Source organism: Aptenodytes patagonicus, chromosome Z (genome assembly GCF_965638725.1).
Source record: "Aptenodytes patagonicus chromosome Z, bAptPat1.pri.cur, whole genome shotgun sequence".
Classification (NCBI taxonomy): domain Eukaryota; kingdom Metazoa; phylum Chordata; class Aves; order Sphenisciformes; family Spheniscidae; genus Aptenodytes; species Aptenodytes patagonicus.
Genome location: NC_134982.1, coordinates 30,182,626 through 30,208,937, shown reverse-complemented (window position 1 = coordinate 30,208,937; position 26,312 = coordinate 30,182,626). Strand labels below are relative to the sequence as shown.

The 26,312-nt window shown below is 39.7% G+C and overlaps 1 protein-coding gene across 1 annotated transcript in view; it reads left to right on the top strand.

The window, feature by feature from the left end:
* Nucleotides 1–25,402, top strand: part of PGM5 (phosphoglucomutase 5) — a 77,673-nt gene extending 52,271 nt beyond the window's left edge. Inside the window, exons 8-11 of the mRNA XM_076362117.1 lie at nucleotides 4,252–4,387; nucleotides 5,368–5,551; nucleotides 11,948–12,082; nucleotides 23,892–25,402. Of these exons, the coding sequence (XP_076218232.1) occupies nucleotides 4,252–4,387; nucleotides 5,368–5,551; nucleotides 11,948–12,082; nucleotides 23,892–23,981 (545 nt within the window). The 3' untranslated portion in view covers nucleotides 23,982–25,402. The remainder of the gene's footprint in view (nucleotides 1–4,251; nucleotides 4,388–5,367; nucleotides 5,552–11,947; nucleotides 12,083–23,891) is intronic.
* The last annotated feature ends 910 nt before the right edge of the window (nucleotides 25,403–26,312 follow it).

Below are 26,312 nucleotides of genomic sequence, written 5' to 3'. Positions count from 1 at the left end.
AGATCCACAGCAGTGGGTACTGGATCTATAAAAGCAAAGAATAATGGTGTTAGCTGAACTGAGGCAGCAGAACGAGCTCCCTCCCTAGAGTTTCTACCATGTCAGCTGGGCAGTAGGAATAAGTGAGAGAGAGCAAAGACATCTACAGACAATGGTACAGTAGGTGAAAACCAGAGTTGACTAACTGAGTTGCAGTAATAGATTTTAATTTGCTAAAAGAAAGAAGGGCAATAAATGGAACAACATATGTGCATAAAGTAACCCAGTTAATGGATATGCTGGTGAAATAAAAGAGGTGGAATAAACAAGTTCTGAGAAATCCCAGTTGTCAATCTTCCTCCTATTAAGAATAATGAACTGAGACACTTCTTGGGCACACAGGATTATTGCCCTGTACTCACATCAGGCTAACATTTTTAATCGGTGACTTTTGATTCTGGAACAGTTGGGTTGTTTCCAGCTTTTCCGTCCAGACTTTTGCCTCTGGATTACTTTCTTCCAATGCTTTCTCTTTCCAGAGAAACAACAATCTCTATGTCCTCCTGAAGGACACAGAAGGACACAGCACATGCTAAAGCTGCTAAATGGATCAGAAGAATGATACGTGTATACACTCATCCCTCTTCATAGAGATTTATGAGCTTAAGCCATGCCAGAACAAGGCTCAGAGCACAACAGAGAGCTTTCCAAAAGTTGTTCTGTCCGTGTTTCACTGGACCATTTTGGTTGAATGAAACATACTCGAAGTTTGTTAAATCAAAACTCATCTCTTCTTTGGTGTTCAGTTCAGACCATTGCACAGATGTCATGATGTATAGACCATTTTGCTGAATGAATGCTGTTCACTGTACAGTTTGTTGGCCTGAAGTCTGCAGTGTGTTACACAACAGGAGAATAAATGATCATTTGCATTGGAACAAATTGCTGAGGTGTTTAGCTCAATACCACGTCTGTACTTCTTGGTGGTGTCTGTTGAGACACTTAAGCCATTTAAGTTGCTGGTTTTATCAGCAAAAGAGAGGACTCTTTAGGTGAAATTGATTTTTTCAGTGGTAAGGATAAATGGCTGAAAGGAGAGGCAAGCAGGTTAAGAGGGAAAGGAACAGCCATGGTGGGGTGAGGTTGCTGTTACCAGTGCCCTGCCCAGCCCCCTGGGCTCCCCCACCCTGCCCATGGCCCCGGACCCCATGTCAACCCCCAGGGCTGTCAGCTCCTGCCCCAGTGATGCTGCAGCGGGGCTGGTCTCCAGCTCCCCACAGCCCTGCCCTGCCCGGCCATGGGCCCTCCAAGCCAGGCCTACCCATGGTCCCACATCCTGGTCTGGCCTCAGCCCATCCCCAGGGAGGTGCCTGATGCCCGGGGCTGGGGCTGCTGTGGTGCCCCCTCGCTGCTCTGCTCCTGGCTGGGGCGGTGGGGTGGGCCCTGGCTGCTGGGCCCTGCCCTGCCACCCTGGGGGAGCCCCCAGTGCTCCCAGTCCCCAGGGAGCCCCCAGCCCCTGTGGTGACCTGATGACTTTTCCTGCTGCTACCAGAGGAACGATGCATGCTGGTGGGAAGTGACAGCTCTATTCTAGGTCTCTCTTATGGTGGCGGTGGCAGAAAACTGCACCATTATCTGGGAACAGGCTCTTGGCTACAGTTACAGTGATCGTGACCATGCCGTCTGTTTTCCCTATGAGTAAGCTGACTTTATTATCCATAGGCCATATTGCTGGTGTCTCTGTGGAAGGCACCGTTCAGCTGATCTAGCCTCTTATCGCAGTGAGGGAGTAGAAAAGGTAAGGACCTGATTGTCCAAAGGGCTGACTTCCTGTGGAGGCACATTTGTTTTCCTTTCTTATCTGAAGCTATTTGCAAAGCTATGAGAGCTCATAAATAACCCTGCCCTTTTTCTTCTGATTAGTTGGCACTCTATGCTTTCACAGCACCCGGGACTCTGGAGCAGGGAACAGAGTGAGCTGTCGCTCTTCCTACAGCAGCTCCTCGAGGACCAGCCCATAGCTCTGGCCATTGTAGTAGGAGACTGCCCTTGTTGCAGAGAGCTCACAGATTACAGATCAAGGCAGATAAAAAGTGGCAGAAAGGAAGTATTCTTACTATCATGACAGCTACTTTGCAAATACAAAGGAATGTTACCATCTGTCTCAGCTCTTAAATCCATTTACAGTATTCAGTGTCCTTGTTTTCTGTATTACCTAACTCATAGACACAAAGATAATCTTCATATAAGTCTTTTTCCTCCTCACAAGTCTTCAGTAATCATTCCTATACAACTCTGATATTGTGCTGAAATAGTAATTTGCATTTAGTTCACTCTGCGATAGTTAACTTGCTTAATGTTAGAATCAGGGTGTTGGGAGGTCTACACTCTCAGGGTTGAATGTAACACAAGAAGACTAAGTGGGAGGCAGAGCTGTGGCAGGCCCAGGATGATGGGCTCTTAGCAAATGTGTATGAGTAGCAGCTGCTACTGTGACTGTTGCTCTCTCCCAAGAAGAGGGACTCCATGTTCAAGGCAGCAGCAGTGACTGGAAGATGGACGTCAAGACTGAACCCTAGGAATCACGGTGGCTCTCTGCACATCTTGCTGTTTTCCTTATATGTCTTGAATTTTCTGTTGACAGTTTTGCACAGGATTAACAGCTTCAGTGCATCAATTTACATTACAGGAACCGTGGCCTCTGCCAGTAGCAAAACACAGCCGATTTGACAGATGACTGTGTAGACCTTGCAGGCTGTTATGTAAAACCACAGCACTGCAAAGGACTCTTGCTGCCTCAAGATTCTTGTGTTTGAGGAAGGAGGATATTTCATAAAATGTGTTTTCAACCTAAGACTTTTTAGATTCCTCTCTGGAGGATTTTCCTAAGTATATTCTAAGGGCACAGAAAGTCCATCTGGTTGCCTCCCTGATTGGTAGGTAATTCATGGAGGAAACAAAACTTGTGAATTACTGCACTTGCTTTGTATGCAGGGTTTCAATAATGTGTGACGAGACAGAAAATGATAAGGTTGCAGCTAACAAACTTCAACCAAATCTAGTAGTATTATGCCAGAGCAATGGCCACATATTTGATGTCTCTTCAAGTTTCTTGAGTCTATTAGCTTATGTAGTTGTCATCAGTATCTACTGAGCGTCAGATGTCTTGGATCTTACTTTGTCTTAATTCTCATGCATGCTTCCTTGTGAATTTTTTGGTAATCTGGGTTAGATAAGTATTGCCGTAAAAGCTTGTTCTAAATTATCCAAAAGGAGAGGGCACTTACTGAGATGACCAAGAACCTTCCCATGAAACAATCTTTTGTTAGAAAATACTGATTTTATTGAAACTTTTTGCTGATTGATACATTACAGTTTTAACAGGCAAAGCTTAGCTTCATAGAAATATTTCTGGTTAAGATACGTTACACGTCTATTGCAGAGCAGCCTATTACTCCAAGTTGGCATTTTGGCTTTGGATATGGGAAGTGCAAGACCAAATCTGTGCTCTTTTGAATTCAGATAATAGACTTGAACTTGTGCCTGCCATATCTGAGAGTATGTGCTACATCCTGTGGGGTATTCCAAAATTGTTCTTAGTCTCCAATTTCTCTCTTCATAAATATAAACCTAGGAAGGCTTTTAGATCTGAGCATCCAGACATCTTTACCACTGAGAGGTATGGAGAAATATAGAAGGGGGAAAAAGTGCTATCCTCTGGTTTGGTTTTTTTTTTTCCAGAAACATTTTTTCAGGCTCTTGTTTTTCATCCTGATGGGAGGTCATGAACATTCTAGAAATCTTCATTTTTCATGGAATGGGAAAATTCTTTCTCTGCAGCTTGAAAGATGAACATCTGCAGAGATAAGGAGATGCTGTTGAACTTGACTCACATAACTCAGAACATTCTGGTTCATGGCCAGGGGTTTGCATATCTAGCTCAGTTCTGTGAAACAGTACCAGAGGTGTGAAAACACCCTGTATGTCAGTGAGCAGGAATCATGACTAAAAATGTTTTCCTACTACTGCCATTTCTATTCAAATACTTGTACAACTTTTTACTTAACCTTAGGAATACCGACTTTGTCATATATAATTAAATCACATTTTAAACATTAGTTCTGTTTGTCCATCTGGAAGTTGGACAAGAGTTGCTGAGGTTAGTACTGTTGATTACTGTTATGTGATATACAAAGTTAAATGAAACCTTTGCCTAGCCTTTTTACCTTGTTTTCTGATACCAAATAATGTGCTTTACGTTTGTCTCTTTAGGGTCTGATCACCTTCGAGAGAAAGATGGACTATGGGCTGTGCTAGTTTGGCTTTCAATTCTAGCAGCTCGAAAGCAGAGTGTGGAGGAGATTGTCAGGGATCACTGGACAAAATTTGGCCGGCACTACTACTGCAGGTGAGAAAAATGAGGAGAAGGCATGGAAACTTATGCAGTTGATAGGACAATTCTGCTACAACCATGGCTTGTTTAGCTGTGCTCAGCTGCATTGAAGTGTGCATTTGCTGTATCCACAGAATGAAAATCTGCCACAGATTGCCACTGTTCTGTAGGCAGGTTTTTTCTGATGAGTAAGTGGCAGCAGAATTTATTTTCTTACTGAAGGAGCAGTAAGAAATGTCACTTTTAATATATGAGGAATTGAATTTTCTGATATCAAATGGCAGAAAGATTTTAATTATTTACTTGTGGAAGGCATAGCTTGTTACGTGGTGTTGGAAAAAAAAATCAAAATCACAGCAAGATTTACTCCTGCATTTGTTTCATTGTCACACATTTGAGTGTGACAGTGTTTTAGTGAGAACTGGAACTATGCCTACTTTTAATTCAGGAGAACTCCTCCAAAGATCCGAACAATTACTCGTTTTTATTAAGGTCTCAAAAGGGTGAATTCTAACTGTCATTTACATCTTAACTTCTGCCTCTCTCTTTCTCTCAGAATAGACTTAATCCAGAGGAGTTCACATATCCGTAAGGTCTTTTGCACACAGCTGTTCCTCAAAACTTATAGCAAAGTTTTCTCTATTTCACTTGGCTGTTGAGCACTGCACTGATTGTGTCCTTGATCTCGGAAAGCTAGCTGTGTATCGATGACATTTTCTATGCTACTTCAGAAACCGTGCATTTTGTAAATGATTTCTGTTGACTTAGTCAGGTGGCCAGTGTAGAACTGTGGTGCACACACATAATAGATTGCACAGGACTTGCATGCGTGTGCTGGTTTAATTTGCAATCAGTACTTCAGTGGTCCACCTCTGATTTTTGAAGTAAGCAGTGAATTGCTAGTTGTGAGTATGTTGAGTTCTGTGAAAGCAGAACTGTTTTCTTAGCTGTAGGGGACTTACTTCTTGGTTCTACTTTTTTTATACATGTGCAAGGTTTGATTATGAAGCACTGGAACCCAGAACAGCATATTTCATAATGAGAGACCTGGAAACTTTGATCACTGACAAATCGTTCAGCCATCAGCAGTTTGCTGTCGGTAACAATATCTACAGTGTGGAAAGAACAGACAGCTTTGAGTACATAGATCCTGTGGATGGCACTGTGACCAAAAGACAGGTATGGCTGTAGTGATGGAGTAGCGAAGTTTTGCAACTGTCATATTGTCTCTAACAGTGTTGTTTCTAACGTTCAGCTGGCAAGCCTCTCCATTTATTTATAGGATGGTGTTTTCTTTGCTCTGATAGATACAGCATTTCCTACTTAAGATTAGCTCGGTCTGGATAAGATAATTCACCTCTGGTTTAGCTTGCACTTGCTGTGCATAACTGGAGGCAGTAGTGTCACAGAGAACGTAGGAGGGGATGGAGTCCCTGTTGACAGCAACGCACGTATAGGGAGGGTTCCCTTTCCTGAACAATGCAAAGTGTCATGTAGAAAGACAGACTTTCCTTTTTCTATCTGAAATCTCCACTTGTTATACATTACAAAAAAAGTTAAAATTTTCTTGCTTTTGGTGACCCACAGAGTTTGCATAATTAAGGCACAATATCTGTTGTAGCCAATAGCATGCAGAAGACTTTAGTGGATTGTACCATACGTGGGCACGTTTGACTTCTCTAGCCCAAATGACCAGTTATATGTTCCTTCTGGACTGTGTCTGTAATGAGATTCCTTAGGTATCAAGAACTGCAGTTCAAAATGAGCCTTCAGTGTTTTGAAATTCATGATGTGCTCAAAACAAACAATGTACTTTTGCCAAGTGTAAATGTATATTCAAACATCTTGAATATGAGCTATGACTCATGTTAAAATGTGTTCTCATTTTATGCTGTTTATTTTTATTGTCCTAGTTTCTCTGGTTTGTAAATTACTTGACCTGACCAGACCCTAGCAAATGATATTACAAGCCATTACAACTATTGTCATGCCATTCTGCTCAGAGTCTTTATAGTTTCCATTCATCATTGCATCCAGAAAATATAAGCAGCCCACCTGCCACTGAACTACTCTCTTTGTGCATATTACTGCTGAAACAAGATACGAGGATATTGTCATATGCAAGTCCACTGGAAAATTACAGGCACAGCAGACTTGTGGCCCTTGTACTTTTAAAAAACAGTTTGTGAATTTTCAGTGCACTTTTCTTTCCCTTAATTTTCATCCAAAGTCCTTGTCCTAAATTGGAATATAATTGCTAATCATATCACCATGTAACACAAACAGAGAAACATGACTTGGCCTGTTTTCAGATGGACTCTGAAAATGAGCCCATAAAACCAGAAGGCATGTCTTTTCATATGGAGAAGCATGTATTTATTGAGAGTACAGTTCAACTAGTTTGTCTTTTGGCAAGGACACATTCCTCACTTCATGTGTCTGCAGCCTCGGTGGGATTCTCCAAGCACAATAAAGTAAGAGAGGACATTGATCCATGCAGACAAAACAACAGTTCACTGCTGCCATTTTCCTCAGGTAGCTTGCTCTTCATGTAAATGCAGATTCCTCCTTCTGACTGTCATGAGCTTCATGCAGATTTTCCAGCTATGTTTTCAGGAACCTGTTGAAAGTTTTTTTTCCCCAGTAGGTAAGGGAGAGAGATTTATATTCAGTGTAACTACACTATGTCTCAAGAATGAGAAGCTGGCTACATGATAATTAATCATTGTTAATAAACAGCAGATTCAGAAAACAAACACAGCAACAACAAAATAGGCAGCAAACAATACGCCCAGACTGTATCTTCTAATTCATTCTGACTATTGAAACCCATGAATATTGTTTATCAGTGCAATAATCAGGCATAAAATTGTATGAAACATTCTGCTGTTCTTGAAGGCTGTTTTAATTTTTAAAGTCACATTGTGCTAGCCTTTGCGCACGTGAGCACATAATGGTGCTGCTCCTGAGGATCCTGCAAGCCAGAAACGGGACCAGATGCATTTTTGTGTGAAATTTGAATTAGAAGGATGAGAAGTACAAGTTGCCCATTATAATGGCTAACGTTGAGCTCTTTAATGAAGTGTTTGTACATTCTGAGATTCACAGAATAGAACTCTGGAGCTTTATTATTACAAGTTCGTTAATGTTTTCTCACTCCTTTGTTAAGTTTGGGATGCAAAGAGCTCTGCATGTAGTCTTGTTTTTTTTGCATTTCAGTTTGAACAAGAGTCAGGAAACAGGCATTGGAAAAGTTGGAAAAAAGTTATTTCAGATAACTGTCCAGAGATAAGGCAAAAATTCTTTGTTCAGAATGATATTTCAATCACGTATCAGCAATAAGGTATTTCCTGTCAGAGTAGCAAGTGTGGCCTGCTATGCCTAGAAGACACTCAAGGGTCCGTAGAGGAGCAAATAAAAATTGTGATAATTGCAGTATTTTGAAGTAAAAGTATAGCCATTTTACATGCTCCTAATTTATGTATACATCTCTGTGTCTAATATATTGCTGCTAGGCTAGATTTTCTACTGGTGTTACTCCCTGCTGTTATACTTTAATAATGTTTTTCGAAATCCTAAGGTATTTTGCTTTAAGTTTGCTGCTTAGTCTTGTTCTTGCTAACTTATTACGCTAATTTATTATTATTTAATTATGAAATTGGTAACTGGAAAAAACCCCAAACCACTGGGAACCAAACTACATAATAGAATATGTAGTAGGTTTCGTTTTCTGAGTGCTTCATAGATACTAATACATCAGTAGGCTGTTTAACTGGATTGTAATGTAAAAGAGAGAAATCACTGTGAAGCTCTATCTCCATCACATCAGCTTCAAAGCCAGTAGGTTAACCATGAAATGTAATTTTTTTCAGAGTTTCCACACAGCTCATTAATATCCATTAGCAGGCCCAATTTGCCCAAAATGAATATCTGCAGATGTTCAGTGTGGAAGCCGTACTGAACCTTTTCATTTGCTTCCTCCCAGGAAAAAAAATTATCTGTTCCCATAAGAAAACATTATTCTTGTTAGTGACAAATAGTGTGTCCTATTTTATTAAAACTGGAAGTTATTCTGTCCTGTGGGCTTTTCAGTGCGTTACTCCTCTTTCTTTTCCTCTTGCGTTGGTTTATAAGTTCTGCATATAAAATTTTGTTTCATGGAGCTGACACCTTCTATGTAATAAATAGCAAATATGTGGCTTTAAATTAATGGAGCTTATGTCAGGTGAAAAAATACCATCATGACAAACAGTAAGTAGGCTGCTTGCAAGTTCACCAGCTTGCTTTGACCTTGCTGACCACAAAAGCTCAAAAATGTCAAAAAGGAAAACTTTTATATGTTAGACAGGGTATTCTGTAACAAGTGGGGAAAACGTGTTTGGTTTTGTCATTACACAAGATGCTGAGTCACTGGTTATTCTCTAGGCAATGCTTTTTCATATCTATTTGGTAACTGTTTTTGGCTGGGTTTTTTGCCTTTAACAAATGTTTGTAACGTACAGCTTAGGTGTAATTTGCAGAAAACAGTGAGGAATATACAAATTTAATAGCTCTCATTAATTTCTGTGGCCTTCCTGAGTGAAAAGCTTTGCTAGTGCTTAAATCACAGGTTTCCAGGGGGGATTCAAAAGTCAGATTTTTTGCTGCTGGGCTCTCTGAAAAATGAGTTAAACTAGATCTCCAGGTGCAAATATCATGACTTGAAAAGTTGACTTTGACAGTCCAGCTCTAAAGGCCTTTTTTTCCCTAGCATATGATTTCTCCCTGGCACTTCAGATTATTGTTTTTAAGGAGTACAGCCACTGTGTCTCTGTAATTCCCTTTTACAGAGTATTTTCAGCTGTATGGCAGGAATCCTAGTCTTATAAACAAATAGCTGTCATCATGCGTGTGTAAAAATCAGTACTGTCAGTCATATGTCCCTGAGAAATGCAAAATGAATAAAATAATAAGCTCAGAAATAGTACAGTGAACTGTCTGAATGCTGGCTGTGTGTCTATATACATTGCATAAACATCCCAAGTGCCATTAACTGTTACATCAAACTGCTGCAGATGCTGTAATTTCGTGGAGTATTTTTGCATCATAAACTTATGGGAAGAGTTATGGGGAGTGCTTATAAATCCTTTTTATTCTGAAGACCATAATTTAATAAGTGGTGAGACTTCAGATGTGCTAAACCAAGTAACAATGTGTTACTGTTATTATCACTGGATAAACATGGAGTATGTGGAAGACTATTCAAGTGGTCTTGCTAGTCATGTCATTGTGGGAGTTTCTAGGCCTGGCAGGAGCGTGTAAAATGCCTGTGTAGTCTTTGGAGAGGAAGACATTCACATGCTCTGATGTTCACTTTGTGAATGCTTTCATTTTGTGCAGATATGTTAGGCTCCCTTCCTTCTCTCTTAAAGCTGATTGACATTGATGTTCCGTACTTTGAGCTGCTAGTCCTGGGTTTGACAACCATTCGAAACAAACTATACCCAGAACTGCGAAACTCTGCAATTTATCTTCTTTCTTTTTACTGTCATAAAGTTAAGTGTAATGAGCAATCAGCAAGAGACAACCCTTTGCTTGCAGGATCAGATCGTAACAAACTGCCTGTGTAATTCTAGGCATCCAAGATCAAATCTTGATTCCATTGAAATCAATAGAAAAACTCCCATCAGCATCAATTGAACCATCTCATTACAAAGTTGGCTTAATAGCAAATATTAGAAAAACAGGCTGTAAAGCTCAGTCTTCCGAATGTAAACTGTTTCTGTTTGTCACTTAATGCTGTGCATATTGAGACTACTAGATGAATTTATGTTGCTGATACATGTTATAATTGATATATAATACCATACTAGCAGCTAAAAAAAGTTTCATGGTATCACCAAAGTTAGAGATGGAAAATATCTCTTAGGCCATCTAATCCAACCCTTTATCCATGTGGGATATTTTCCTATTTTTTAATTTCTAGTGTTAATGGGCATTACACGGGGAAGACATGGACCTGTTGGAGTGGGTCCAGAGGAGGGCCACAAAAATGATCAGAGGGATGGAACACCTCTCCTGTGAGGAAAGGCTGAGAGAGTTGGGGTTGTTCAGCCTGGAGAAGAAGCTGGGGAAGCCTTATTGCAGCCTATCAATACTTAAAGGAGGCATGTAGGGAAGATGGGGACAGACTTTTTAGTGGGGCCCGTTGCAATAGGACAAGGGGTAATGGTTTTAAACTAAAAGAGGGTAGAGTCAGACTAGATATAAGGAAGAAGTTTTTTATGCTGAGGGTAATGAAACACTGGCACAGGTTGCCCAGAGAGGTGGTGGATGCCCCATCCCTGGAAACGTTCAAGGTCAGGTTGGACGGGGCTCTGAGCAACCTGATCTAGTTGAAGATGTCCCTTGCCCACGGCAGGGGGTTGGACTAGATGACCTTTAAAGGTCCCTTCCAACCCAAACCATTCTATGATTATCAACCAAACAATGCTTTACATGGTGCTGAAGATGTTTTGGCATATACCTGAGGAAACAAAGGTTTCTACTTACACTTTAGAATATCGGAGCACTGTGTTGCTAACATCAGTGTCTTCTCAAGCTGCTGATAAAACTGGAAGAATAAAATGCTTCTCTCTTAATTCTCTTCTCTCATCTTTAATGGTTTACTGCCCCTTAAACAAAAGTAGCAAGGATCTCAGTTTATGCACTAGGCATTGGCCAACAGCAGGACTAAAAGGGGAAATAAAGTTCAGTGGCATAGCAGAGGTGGCACTTAGTCTAAGGGTACCATTTACAGAAAGGGAACTAGACTGCATGTTAGTGCAGAATTGGTAGAGTATTGAAACACTGCAACTATTTAACTGTGCAATTTAGTCCTTTGGCCTTAATGGCCTTCCTGTACAGAAAGTCTGTTGACTGTAGATCCAAGTATATTGTCTGTGGTCTGTAGAAGAATGTGTTCATATTTACAGTACAAAAGGGGGGAGGAGGAAAGAAAAAAAAGAGGTGAAGATGGGAGCAAAGAGCAAATTCACAGTTAATTAATAATAAATCCTTTTTACTCTACACACAGTTAATGTGCATTAATTAGTGTACTTGACATTAACCCCTTAAGTTAAGTTTCCCAAGTTGTACTACAGACTCTTGTTGAAATTCTTGTAATCAGATATCAATGCATGGTCTATGAGGGGTAGCAACTGATCCTGTCTTTTGTATTCAGTACTGAAAACTGGTTTTTGATCCTGGGATCCTGTAGCTATTTCTTAGGCCACTGATCCTTGCTGATCTTGTAACTATTTCTCAGACCATTGATTTTGTGCTCTGCCATACAGAACAAGAACAAATCAGCAAAAGAAAATAAAAACAACAGTAAGAGAGTCCTTGTTATGAGGAGTGGGAGGGAATACAAAAGATCATTTCTAGTCTTTAGGGGGGGGGGTGGGGAAGAAGTAATAAATGAGTTGTCCAAAGTTACAGGGAAAGAGGAATTGCATCCAAATGACTCTTCCTTTTACTTTTTATTTTAAAGCAGTGAACTGTGATTTGTAAAGGTATTGCCACCTTACATACATGCTGCTCCTTCTTCTCCCATAGGGGCTGCGGATTATTTTTTCAGATGCTTCCAGGCTCATCTTCAGAATGAGTGCTTCTAGCCATGTGAGAGCTACTCTCCGGATCTATGCAGAGAGTTATGAAAAGGATCCTAGCCAACACAATAAGGAACCACAGGTAATGCAATAGCATTGTAATAAGTTGATAAGTAATGCACTTCCTCCATAATAGCAATGGGTACAGGTTTTCATCTTTAATCAGAAGGAACACTCAGCACTTTGACCCCTGTTTACTGTGTTTGTGGATGATTTTCCTAATCACGTGACTGTACATGTTTTGAGGCAGGACCAGCAGTTTTAATATATGTTTGTGTAGTATCTAACACAACAGAAATGTCAAGGACTGAGATGCCTTGTGATAAATGCTGGGCAATGACTTTTAGTCTATTAAGAGAAGCCATGCTACTTTTAATTTTTCACTCATTTTTTTGCAGGTGTTGTAATCTGAGTTACAGAACAATATTTAAAAAAAGATAATTATTTTTCAAGCAGGTTATCTGGGGATCACTTAGTTACAGCATCCCAGGGATTCCTCACAATGAGAGTACAGTTAGGAAATACGGATGCCGGAGTCTAAACAATGTTGGGATTCCTTGTAAGGGAAAGACTTGCAGCTGTCTGAGAATTATCTCATATCATAACCAGACTCTTTCCTAAGAAGAGTGAAGGTTGAGAGCGAGTTGCAGTATAGTCCAGCAGACGCCTAAAACAATTCATAATATAAATCACATTTCAAACTCTCAGATTTTTCCCAGTAAAACACCTTCATGCTGTGGTATAAGAGAGGACTAAGGATGTTTCATGGAAGAGAGGATAAGCATTTAGCTTGTAGTAAATCAAAACCCTGTAGTTTGAAGTCCCATATAGTTGTGTATTCATGACTGGAATGCAAATGCAAATTTCCCAAAATGTAAAAGCTGTCAAATATATTTGAACCCTAGGTAAGTGTTTGACATTGTTTTTTCACCAGATTCCCACTATAAACTTAACGAGTTTCTTCTTACACTATTAAACAATTACCTATCAGTCATGGAAAGTGCTTCAGTTTTTCCAGAAATGTTGCAGACTCCATTCCTGCAGATATGATCTATTCATTTTATTTGCTTTTTCTTAAAGTAACAGTTTGCATCCTCAGTAACTGCTTGGATAGAATACTTATAATGTTAAGCCTCCAACAGAGTAAAGGACCATTTTTTAGCAATTTCATTGTTTTTCTGTGCATCCAGGTTTAGCCAGCTAGCAGGGTCATAAATATATTTTGACCAAGGAAGAACACTGCTATAATCCCATTCGCACTTGCTACTGTATTGGGTTTACATGGCAAGGTATTGGTAGCAGGGGGCCTGCAGGGGTTGCTTCTGTGAGAAGACACCAGAAGCTGCCCCATATTGAACAGAGCCAGTTCCAGCTGGCTCCTAGATGGACCCACCACTGGCCAAAGCTGAGCCAATCAGCAATGCTGGTAGCCCCTCTGTGGTAGCATATTTAAGAAGGGTAAAAAACTGTGCAACAGTAGCAGGGAGGGAGGAGTGAGAATGTGGGAGAAACAAGTACGCAGACACCAAGGTCAGTGAAGAATGGAGGGGGAGTGGTAGAGCGGCTTGGTGGTCACCTGGAAGCCAGCCAAGGTCAGTGCACCACAGCTATGTCAAATTTTGTTACAGCACAAATTGTTTATCAGTTGGAACTAAGCTGACCGTTTTAAATATGGTTCTTTGTGCTATGTAGGCAAGGCATAGATGAAATGAAAATAAGTCATGGTAAGAGACAGGCTAAGAGTTCATTTTAGAGGTTTGCAGTGGACTTACAGTAACCTTGTGATATGTGACACAAAAAGTGTGATCTGAATATGTTTCCTGTCTAACGAATCCCAATGAAAAATACTAGAAAACAACAGAGCATATACTTGCAGCATTCATCTAGCTAAACTTTTGACTATTTAATTACAAATGAGAACGTGCCTTTTAAAATGGAATCCTTTTTGCATCAACGGATTGTTCTACTTTACTTGTTACAAGGTATGCAATACGAGAGAAGTGACATGCTGGCAGAGTTTAGGCTTGTGTGTCTCCTAAAGTAACCTACAATCAATGCCCAGTATTTAACACTTGTTTTTTTAAATGAGTGGAAAACAACAACTGTTCTCAGTGAATTTTCCATTTGTGAACAGACTAGATTGAGGGAGCAGAGGTTATCCTCAGAAAATGAGGATTGTGCTGCCCTACTGTTACATTTCATCTCTGTTCTGCATGGATTTGCTTGAGAGAGGTGCATAAAGTCCACTGCAAGGTCTAGGGACCTCACCACCAGCACAGACTGTGTCCAGGGAGCAGCAAGAATGGGGCTGCTGCACAAAGTGATAGGAGCCAGGCACCCACAGCAGCTACAGCACAGGCAGTGCCCTTACTGTCCAGGGGACAGTCCCCCAGCAGGCAAGTGGAGCAGGCAGAGCAAGGCTCTGGTAACAAGCTTCATTGACCATCCCAGACAAGGCAAGTGATGGGTCAGGTTCAGGGTCCATCTGGAGCAGCCGGAGATTGGACCAGAGACAGGGCTGGAGATAAGGCAACAGTGTGGGTCCATCCAGGAGACAGGGTCAAAGTCAGAACTGGAGACAAGCTACAATGTACATCCAAGGGGTCCTTCAAGGAGAGAAGCTACCTATAGCACAGGTCTGAGGTCCACCCACTCAGGGTGGGGTTTCTACCCCACCAGGGGTAGAAACGTCATTGCCTTGAAACTTGTTGCAGAGACTTTCCTGCATTCATGCAGTGCAGACAGACATTTTAATATCCAGACTGCCTCAGGAAATACATAGTACTGTAAACACCCTCCTCATCTCTTGTCATGTGCACAAAATATGGCACAAATAGCAATTTTGTCTCAATTAATGCAATAAATTCTTTCTCTGGTTTCTCACTGTATAGTATTGCACAGTTCCCACTGCTCCTCTTTCCTTGCCCTGGCTGGATACATTGCCAACAACATGAGGGCATTAGGACCTGCAAGGTCATAGACTGTATTCCACAGGCAGACGGTGGATTTCAAGGGAGTACATAAATTTGATTTCAGGAGATCCTCATGTTAGTACAAAAATAACTAAAAATTTCTCAGGAGAACATTTGATAATCTTCAGTGGAATATGTGGAAGAGAGTGAATAGCGAACTCCTTTTTCAGAAAACAGCATTGCTGGTGAGGGGCAACATAGTTTTCCTGATATTGTAATTCCTTTATTGTTTAGTTAGTTTGCTTTGAGATTCATACTGACACATGTACATCTAGAAGAGCTGTGACAGATTTGAAGTTTAAGTACTTTGTTTCCTATTTACTTTCAGTAATAGGGGCATAGTCAGCATATTCATAAGTGACCAGTTACTCAAACAGCACTGACGTGAAGAAGTATGTAAAGTATATACCTTATATATAGTATTTAAGGAACTTGTTACATTTGGGATAAATGCTTATTTTTCTTTAAGTGTAGTTGATCTTTGTAATTGGGTAGATGACTACATGTAGCTTCTGTATCATTGCACTCTGCCTGGAATAGCTGATCAGGAAAAACTCTCTTCCATACTTTTTATATCATAAACCAAGACATAAAATTATTTGATGATTGGCTGCTTTAATAAATACTCGATTGCTTCTGCTTATTGGACCACCTTATTCCAGCACCTTCTTTTCATTGTTTACATAGACAAGTAGAAAATGAATGCTTTGCATTGCTCCATGTTTTTGCCTGGTTACAATTCCAGTCAAAACCTGAAACAAAAGGCAAAAGTTCCTTGAGGCATGTTTTTGGCCCTTTTTCACAAGAAATAAATCTCTCTGTCTTGATAGACAACTCATTTATATTGGAAGTTACAGTGCCATTTTATGGAATCACTGCCTCATAGCTTGAGTTTGCCTCATATCAGTATCCTTTTTTTTTCCCTTCCCTTCCCTTCCCTTCCCTTCCCTTCCCTTCCCTTCCCTTCCCTTCCCTTCCCTTCCCTTCCCTTCCCTTCCCTTCCCTTCCCTTCCCTTCCCTTCCCTTCCCTTCCCTTCCCTTCCCTTCCCTTCCCTTCCCTTCCCTTCCCTTCCCTTCCCTTCCCTTCCCTTCCCTTCCCTTCCCTTCCCTTCCCTTCCCTTCCCTTCCCTTCCCTTCCCTTCCCTTCCCTTCCCTTCCCTTCCCTTCCCTTCCCTTCCCTTCCCTTCCCTTCCCTTCCCTTCCCTTCCCTTCCCTTCCCTTCCCTTCCCTTCCCAAAATTAATCAGCCAACTTTTCAGCAGTTTTCAAGTTTTTCTAGTTTGCTTCTGTTCTCTCTGACAGTGTAACTGCTGATGGTGAATATTCCACAGATAAGCAGAAATCTAAACCACACCTTCCAATATGCATGCTGAGACATGCATATTGTCCTGAAACACCAGTATGACATGGCACTTTCTGAGTTAAGTGTTAACTGAGAGCTATTGTAAAGATGATATATACAAGTACATTTCTTTTAAAAACAACTGTTCACTTGAGGTAGACAGAATTAATCATTCACATTAGAGGTGCTGTACTTCTGTGGATGACCATAACTCCTTTCCCACAAAAGGTTGGACTAGATCTTCCAAGGTCCCTTCCAACCTGGGCTGTTCTATGATGAACCTTTGTCCAGAATAAAATTTGGACAAAGATCTGTAACAATGCTCAATATCATCCAGGTTCAACTATCATGAGAGTGTTAGCTGTAGGCCCTACTTTGGTTTGATACCCAACAGAAAGCCTGACATACTTTGAAGCACTATTGGCCCCAGGGAGCCATTCAGGTGAGTGGTGCTCAAGTGAAGCTCACCTCATACTTTGTTGTGCTTCAGTACTGTGTAAATCTGCATGATTCTTATGGGAGGAGCTGATTTTCAGGCCTTACTGCCTTTAAGTGTGTATTTTCCTTCAGAAATGTTAGAGCTTCTGTAAAAGCATTCTTGTAACCAGACAGAAGCAAGGCTCATAAGGACCTTTTGTTCTAATTTATATGTAGGCCAAACAGTAGCTATTAATGAATGTAAGGGTCACCCAAATCTTATTTTAGTAGCATCTTTCATACAATTTAATTGGTAATAATTTCCACCTAGAATAAATTAAGCATAGACAACTGCCTGATCAACAACATAAGAGTCCAAGGGAAAGTAGTAAAATACGCCAATAATTAGAAGTCCCAGGTCAGAGATAAATGTGAATAGCAGTGGCTTCTGGCTGTTGAATGATCCGTTGAAGGAAATTGGCAGAAGCAGCTTCATGGTCACCTGGGAGATAAAGCGTGGCTACTTTTTTCTGTGAGTAGTTCAGTTCTTCCTATAAGCCAGTATCAAGAGGAATGAAAATCAGGACCAATAAAGAAAAATGACCATCATGCTCTGTATACCGCAAAGTATATTAAAAACAATTCAATGTAAGCATTTTAAAATTACGTAATTTATAGTGGTGATGCAATCTAGTTCTAAAACAAAGTCTTGAAAACAACGCCCAACACTTTTCTAAAACTGAAATGTTCCCCTTAGAATGGAAGACCACTCTGTTGATGCTCCTTGTCACTGGTGATGCCCCTCATCACTGTGCATTCCTGAGAAAATTGCTTTCCAACTAACTTGGAAGATTTCCTTAAAACAGCAGTTTCCTTGGTTTTAACCAGTCAAATAGACATCCAACTAGCAATTTCTGGAAGTTCAATTCATTATAACAAATGACAGACTTCTGTCTGAAGTCTTGGACCTTTATGCATTGGCATTTATCTTTTTCTAAAGTTAATAGAGTTATTAGCTGTGCTAAATTTAACACAGATGGAAAATCTAGAGATACGTTCAATGGGCATGAAGTACTAAAATAAGAGTTTATTGACCTGTAGGCTCATTTATAGCCTCATTTTACAGATAAACTCATTATTCGTTATTTGCAGATCCCAACACATGGTTAGTATCTTCTTGTCCTTTGGCTAGCCACCTGGATATATTATCGAACTTGAATAAGATTCAGACAGGAAGTTTCATATATGAAGACCAGGAAAGGAATGACTCATTATGCATTGTTTTGAATTGTTTTATTTGTAAATCCAATGTGTTCTTCAACAACATGGTTGTGCTGCTGTTGCAGGAGAAGGGCCCTGGGAATAGTGTAGTGAATCATCTAGACTGTTCTGAATATGGACTAACTAGCTCTGTTTACAGTATGTTATTATTCATTATGTGAACTACAACAGCAATAAACAGGTGTTGTCATAGACCTATGCAGACTATGTCAGGTACTCCGGGATGCAGTGAATCACAAATGCTGCAATTACTTTTGCCAAAGACTAGTGAACTATGTGCTAGTTAGCTATAGAATCATTAGATTAGCAGCAGTCCGAGCAGAGATTTTGGGGCAGGAGTTGTTTCTTTGTGTTTTTGTCCAAAATGGCACGCCAATTAAAAGAAAAATCATTGGATAAAAAGTGTCTTGGTCATCCAAGACTGAATTTCTGAAACAATTTTTGAATGGCAAGTAGCAGAGGAAAAAACAAACTGATTTTCAGGTGGGCCTTGGTCGGTATATGAAAGGATTATGATTATATATGATTGTATATATATATAGTGATTATATAAAGCAGTTGTTTATGGTGTGTGTTTGTCCAAGAGCAGGGAACTGAAATCAATAACCCAGAAGTCCTTGTGTCCAATATCACTTAATAGGGATAAAAGTAAAGGTTTCTATATGGTTCTGTCGAGACACTCTTACAACCCTAAGCACAAGTGCAGTTTGCTAGAGAATTATTGCCTCTTTGTTTATTTTTGAAGCATTGGGTCTTTTAGCATGGCTCTGGTTGGCTATTAAAACATACAGTACGGTCCAGAGAAATCATATAAAGTTTTGCCTTTACTATTAAAATTTGTAAGATTTTATTTGAGGGGATGTGGGATATGGAGATTTCCATCTGTTTGATCACATTCTTAGGTAACACAGCATGTTTGTGCTATTCAGGTAATTTAGCTTCTGATTCTGCCCAAAGCCATACAGTGAACAAATTTTAAATCAGCTGGAACTGGAAAGTTTGTTTTCATATTACATAGGAAAAATACTTTGTGTGACAGTAATTATAAAATATTTCATGAATAAAGGAAATGAGTTCATTAAACCTAATCTTCACTCAAAGCTCTTTGGATATACTAGAAAAGAACTGATCTATTGTAAACGTAGATGTTTCCATGCACCGCTCAGTTTACATTTTCCTCCTGTCTTTTTCACCCCTCATGCCTGCCCTCCTCTATTGCTAGGGACAGAACAGCTGGCCTCCTGACTTTTATTGTAATTTTATTTGAGTTAGCAGGCAGACCATGCACAAGAGTTAGAGAGGTCAGTTTCCTTTTTCCCAGAGCAAGTGTGCTGCTTCACGGTAATAAAGTGAACACCACCAGTGCTGTGGATGTTACAGAGCCAGTCCAGTTTGTTCCACGATGAACCAGGCTATCCACATTGCTTAGATCTTCTAGGATTGGTGGCAGTAGCCTAAACCTTTCCAAAGACTTCTGTTTTTTGGAATGCAAGACCCAAGCAGGCATGCTGAGCTGAGCTGTGTGTTGAGTCCTTATGGCAGAAGCCCTGCAGGAGGTACAGCTGTGGTGCCAGACTGTGTGATCTTAGAGTTGAGCTCACTTTGTAGTTGTTTCTGTCCATTCTTTGCGTCTCTTCTATCATTTCAGTGTTGCTATGTAAGTTGATTTTTAAACTACATTACAGCCAAAGGAAAAGCTCCTTCTAATAGCTAAGGCCATTAAAACATGTTTTGGGGGATTTGCCCCTCTCTTCTGCCTTTCTTTTTCTTTCCCTTAGTTCATGTGATAGTGATTCTGTTGCCCAGGTTACAAAGGGCTAACAGCAGCTTTAAACAGTCACGTGAAGCAAGGGAAAATGACGTGGGAGCAGGAAGAGGTAAGAAAGGAAGGAGTTATTTCTCAATTCCTCTGTATCCTTGTTCCAGGACTTAGAGCTGTCTCAGTTAACCCTGACCTCTCTGAGCAACCTTCTGTGTAATGTTTAAATGATAAAAAGAGAAGGACTGAGAATGAATTTAAGTGTTAGGAGAGAAAAGGATTTCTAGCCCATGCCTGAAACGTCAAGGCTTATCATAATTTATACAGTAATAATACCACCACCTAGCAATTACTGCTTTTGGTGACTTCAAAGCATTCTGCAAGCATGTTTTTCTCAAGGCCACCTTTACAAACTGGAAAACTACTTTAATTGATAGTAAATCTCATAGACAAGCAGCTGAAGAGGTAGAATTTGGGGTTTGACAGCAGTTTTTAGAGAGGGAAGATGCAGAGAGGGAAAACGCTTGGCACATCTTCTATCTTTACAGAGCTCCAAAAGTTAAACTATAGCCCTTCTTTGACGACTTCATGATGTACTAACTCACTTGTTTATCTATCTTTAATTTTGAGGCATTTGTTCCTCCATTTGTTCCCTGAACTGTTCCAGGGAAGTGAATTCTTCTGGAACATGTAGTACTATGCCAGGTCTGCCTAGAAATCTGTCGCAAGGTATGAACATTTGTTCTCAAATAATTACTGTCCGAAGTGTCATTTTGATTATTAGTAATTCAGGTGCCTAAATGCCTATGTAACAGTCACACAAAGTTTAGCCGATTAATGCCGGATCTTTGTCCCTAGTAGGACGTTCTTTTAAGACTGGCTAATTCGGATAGCCTTCCATTACCTCTCCCTGTGATCCCAGAATACAGGGAGCAAATGGTTTCGTGTTTAATGTTTTACAAGTACTGACATATATACAAATAATTGACCCTATGTTCCTAGTGTTCCACCCTGTACATTCACTTGGGTATATGTAAAGCTGAGAGCGCCCAAAATAACACTGATGGACATGATGCTGAATGCAAAATGCGGATCAGGACACTAAGAGAAGACAGAGCAAAAGTTTCAGAGCTGTAAAAGAGAGTTGTAGTTACTTGGAGTTCACTAAGATGTTTGGATCCTATTTGAGGGTATTACCGTTCTCTGATCTTGTTTTTGTTATATTTTTCCCAGATAAATTCTGCAAAATTCTTTTCACTGATGAGACTGATGGGGCAACTTGGTTTTGAGACTTACATTGGACTGGGAAAAGTGAATTTGAGACCTATGGAAAATGTCCATGCCTAGACTGTGTAAAACTCACCTACATTTGGTTTTCCTAACAAGATTGAAATTCAGTGCAGGCTGGGGGAGAGACTGAAGAGAAAAGATTCACAAGCTTTCCAGGCAAAGTCTGGGCAGATGATTTTGCATCAGAACTGCATGAATTTTTAATGAAAGTTGGCAAGTTTTAGCAGAAGTGCTACACACAGTAGGTTTTCACAAGGTGTTTCTTGACATATAGATGGCATTTGTCCACCTATTCTGAGAAAAATATTTTCAAAAGCCAAACTCCAGACACATGCTGAGCTTTTAACCTGCAAGCAGGTACATTTCAGCCCTGCCTGAGTGTTTGATAAACTGGATGCATCACAGGGCAAATCTTATCTGAGAACTTGACTAGAAGAAAGGGAGTTGAGTGGAATTTTCTTGCAAGATCAGAGAGAAAAAATGCTACATGAGCCAAGCAGGAATGATACACCTCTGACAGCTCTGGTACAGATTATTCCCAAGCAAAGGGCTTTTGATCTTTATTTGCCTTATGTTAGATATCTGCTTGTTTGATGTATTTCCTGGTATGAATAATCATTCCTACCAGTTATTTTTTAGAGGTGTGACTACTATCTGTTATTACTAAAGCAAAATTCTGATTAAGTCAGTTCTGTTAATTTTCCGTTCTTAAATTTTATCTAAAGGATAACATGCCATATCTCCCAAACAGTTTCAAAGAGATAAATATGTTATTAACGTACAGAGTGATTGCAATTGCCGTTTTGAGTTGACATGTCAATAGTAAAGTTTTACCATTTCTTAAGTAGAAAGAACCATTTGAAAAATAGTTTTAAATCAAAACCTCTTTAAGATACAGAAGTCTTTCTAGAGTCATATTAACTATAAATGATTGCTGGCTGGGATTTATCTTTTGCAACTGAAATGTAAACTATTCATTGTAGAGATAAAGGAGTTTTTAAAAGGCATATACAGCTCTAGTTCCTTGTTATTCTGCCCCTCTCTGGCCATTCTGAAAAGAATGCACGTTTGGTTTTTTTTACATCTGCAGGATGAAGAAAGTGTAGTTAAACTGAAGTGTGAGAGGACAGAACTAAAACAGGACTTTCTCTGTTGAGAAGCATGATTGTAACAAGCAGAAGATTTAGTAGTAATTGGAACGACTTGGCAAAAGAGCAGGGGCTATATTGTTTATGTAAATGGCTGTCACATAAACTCATTTGATTTTATGTTTTGTTCAAAGCATTGTGTAGAGTTTGGTTTTGTTTTTTTTTTCTTCAGAGTGCATTTGTTGCTTAAGAAAGCAGGGTCAAGTAAAGCTGGTCAGTAGGGTTGCTTTTTAAATTTTCCTGTGCTTTTTAGGTTAAATAAGGAAGTGTTCCTTAGGGGAACTCCTTCTTAGGGGAGTGTTGGAGGGACTTCAGATACTTTGGTCTTCTTTCAGTTCTTCTTAACCCATGTTGCTGGAGGGAAGGAATGATATGGTCCAGACCTTATAAATTGGCACATTTTAATATTTACTTTTGCAGCATTTGCCCACAGATGTGAATTTGTGCTCTGCATATTAATCTTCTCTAAGCATGTTTGACTTTAATGGACTTGTATTCTGCTTCAATGATTATTCAGTAGATAGATATCTACAAATAGGGAGCTTTTTGAACAATAACATGTCAGACTGCTCACACTTGTGCATAACTAAGTTTGATCATAAACTCACTTGACACCAATGGCATTCATGGTGTTATTCCATGACTCTGCTTGCACAGTTAGTTTGTCTCCTCTCTTTTGATTTAACCGTCTGACCATTTGTATAAATAAAGCAAACACCTCATACTGTCAGAAACTGTTAGGTGGCTGAAACAGACTCACAGTAGTGATTGTATTAAGCTTATTAAAAAGATATCTGTAAATTTAAGCTCTCCAGAATTACTGTTTTGTTTGATTTGATTTTTAAACCTGACAGGTTTAAAGCCAGCATTTAGTTTATTTGAAAGAGGCAGCAGGGGGAAGTCTTTGAGGGTCAGAAAATTACCTTACTAGTTTGGTAATCAAAGATACGATTCTCTGAAAAGAAGGTTTTCACACAAAACTCAGCTCTGCCAGTTTATCTTTGCATATCATTTAATTAACTGAGAGACGATTCAATTGCCATTTGAAAAATTGTATTTTGCTTGGTTTTCATATGATGCTATCATAGTTGTTATTTGCAGTCACCCATCTGGGCAGTTTCATACACGTGGCCGTTTAATAAAGTCTGTAGCCTGAAACTTGAGAGTTCATGCTGCTTCTGTTGGAATTTATCCTATTTAATACAGTTATAGGTGGTATTACTCAAAACACACTTCTGTGATTTCTATTAAGGTAATTGTTACAGTACCTTCTGACCCTAAGCTTCACAGATTAAGTGTGTTTAGGGAGAAAATCTCATCTACATGGCTTCCACTCATCAGAATAGAAATAATTCTACATTTGTGATTTCTAGGTTGTTTTGTACAGCAGATTTCACAAGAACTCCACAATTCCTGTTACACAGAGACATTATGAGTACAGTGCATTTACTGGTTTCTCTTTTCTGCATAGCTTAGGTATACTCAGTGTAATACTTCACGAAACATATGCTCAGCATGATACTTCATTATATCAAGTATGACAATATAGACACTGTGTGTCAGTATTTATTATTATTAAATGATTTACTATTATTATATAATACTACAGTTAAAAGGGGGATTTATAAATAGGTCTGTTGATATTTCTACTTTATGTAATTCATTGTATTTCTTCCTCTTTAGGCTGTGCTGAGTCCTCTTATAGCAATCGCACTGAAAATATCTCAGATTCATGAGAGGACAGGGCGAAAGGGACCCACTGTCATCACCTGAAGCCACAGAAGATTGCTGAACCAGGGCCAAAAGAGGAACAGCAAGGAAGAGACAGGACCTTGCTGAAACATGTTAGCCATTTGTGCCTTGTATGATTTTAAAAGTTTTCTTGGGGATAGAGGTAGGATGGGAAGAGAAATTCAATATAATATTGAGCATATTAATTTGCATTGATCTCCAAATACAATAGTGTATTGACTTCTTTGTTTTACCTGCAATATCTTAATTTCAGATAACAATATAACCAAAGAGAGAGGCCTTAACCTTCAAATGTTGTCAGCAATGTGACAGAAAAGGAAAACTGCTTGTTTTTGAATGCTGTGATAAAGGTTGGAGAAATTTCAGTTAGGGAGAGAGGGAGTGGAGTTGCAAAGCAAAGACATGCTTGGTGAATATTGTTTGGGATCCTGGTCACCTTCTTGTTGGTTTACGAGAAAGTATACAGAGCATGTCTGAGGCGTAAGGACTGTATACTAAGCTTTGCAAAGGGTGTATTTCCTCACCTGACACCACTCCTCCTCTCCTGCCTCTCCCATTGCTCACAGATGCACGCTGGCAGCAGTGTTGTATACACACTTGCACATGCTCTCAAAGAAGGGGTTAACCCATATTTTTTTTAATCCTGCTTTTAAAGCATATCATTGTGACTTGTGCCTTTAGATTTTCCCGATTTTTTGACTCTCTGGTTTTTTTCCTCCAAAAGGAGGCATTTGTGTTATAGAAGCTGATTGTGTCCTTCCAGCAATATGTCGGGTGTGGAATCTGGCTGTCTTTTGCAGTATTCCTCACGTCAGAAGATGATATTGGTGCTTACTGTGTTTGAAAGGTAATCACTGCAAGTTCAGCGATTTTTCATGAAGGAGTTACGGAAGTCTTTGGAATACTTATGCTCCACTTACCACAAAGTGTTAAGTGAAGCATGTAGTGAAGAGGAAATGAAAACAAATGCTAATGAATTAAATAGAAATACTTGTCTGATTCATCAGCTGGATGCAGTTTCTGTTAGATTCTTTGTAACAGTGGATCATGGAATAAAAATTTGGGGAGTACAAAGGGAGGAGAGACGTCCTGGCATAGATCTGAGAAGGATATTGGGGATATGGACATCAGCATTTTTCTGCTTGTGAAATGATACTGCAGTTCTAGTTACAATACTGTGCTCTGAAGAAGAACACAAACACTTTATGCATGTGACTTGTTTGAAAGCTTTGCTTCCTTGGGAACAGTGTGGTCACTTGTATCATTTGTCGAGGTGGCTTTGTGCAACTTGCCTCTTTGCAGTGTGTTTCAATTCATTGTGGTTGTCAAATTTTGGTGCAATTTATATAATATTGCAGCAAACGAAATTGTTTTGATTTCTTTCAACACTTCTGTCAAAAAATTGCTATGGCACTTAGTACACAATAAAGAGTAATACTGTATTTCTGTCTTAATACGTAATTGTGGACAAGACACACTGCACTTTCGAGCATCCTAATAAAACTGCCTTTAATACAATTACATTATCTACTTAATTGACTCTAAACAAATGAGGTACTAATGTTCTCACATAGTATTCTACCTTACCATTAAGTATTCCCATAAACCAAAAGAGATTTTAAGGCTTTAGTTCTTTTTATGAAGATCTTTTTTGGAGGTGACCGTGGCGTTCTCACACAGTTTGGGCATCTACTTTTGAGTGTAAGAATATTCATCTTTACAGAAACCCTGTTTATCTAATCTTTCATTTTTCTTATAGATCAAACTCCTCTAGGTGCAGGATAGTAAGCTCCTAACTAGTGGATCACACATGGGCAAGCATAGACATACTCTAGATTATGACACTTAGTTCAAATTACTAAGCTGCATGAAAGAACATTCTGAAAGGCAGTCCAAGAACTTCTAAAATCTCTTAAATGTTCTCAGACAATGAAATAATTATTGAGCACGTGGTGAACTAGCTAGTTATAGTACCAAGTATCCCATTTGCCAAGTTTCTGGGGCTGGGACTTGCACTTTGAAAAGTAAGACGTACTGAAGCCAGGTGTCTTTCAAGATGTGGTGGGAGGACTCATGAGGAACAAATCAGGACTGTGAAGAAGCATACACGTGCTTTTATCAGAAAGTCACCACAGTAGATGTCAGTCTGCTTTCATGAAGGCAGTCTTCGTGAACAAAGGATATATTTTAAAATCTCAGTACTGACTTTGCCCTGGGCTTCAGAAACAATAGTTGTGCCTCTGTTCTGAAATGGAGAAAAGGGCTGTTTGTGTGTGGTTTTGAATAGCTGTCAAACAGCAGACTTCCAGGACTAGCCTAACCCCAAATCCACTCACCATCCCTTTTTCATGA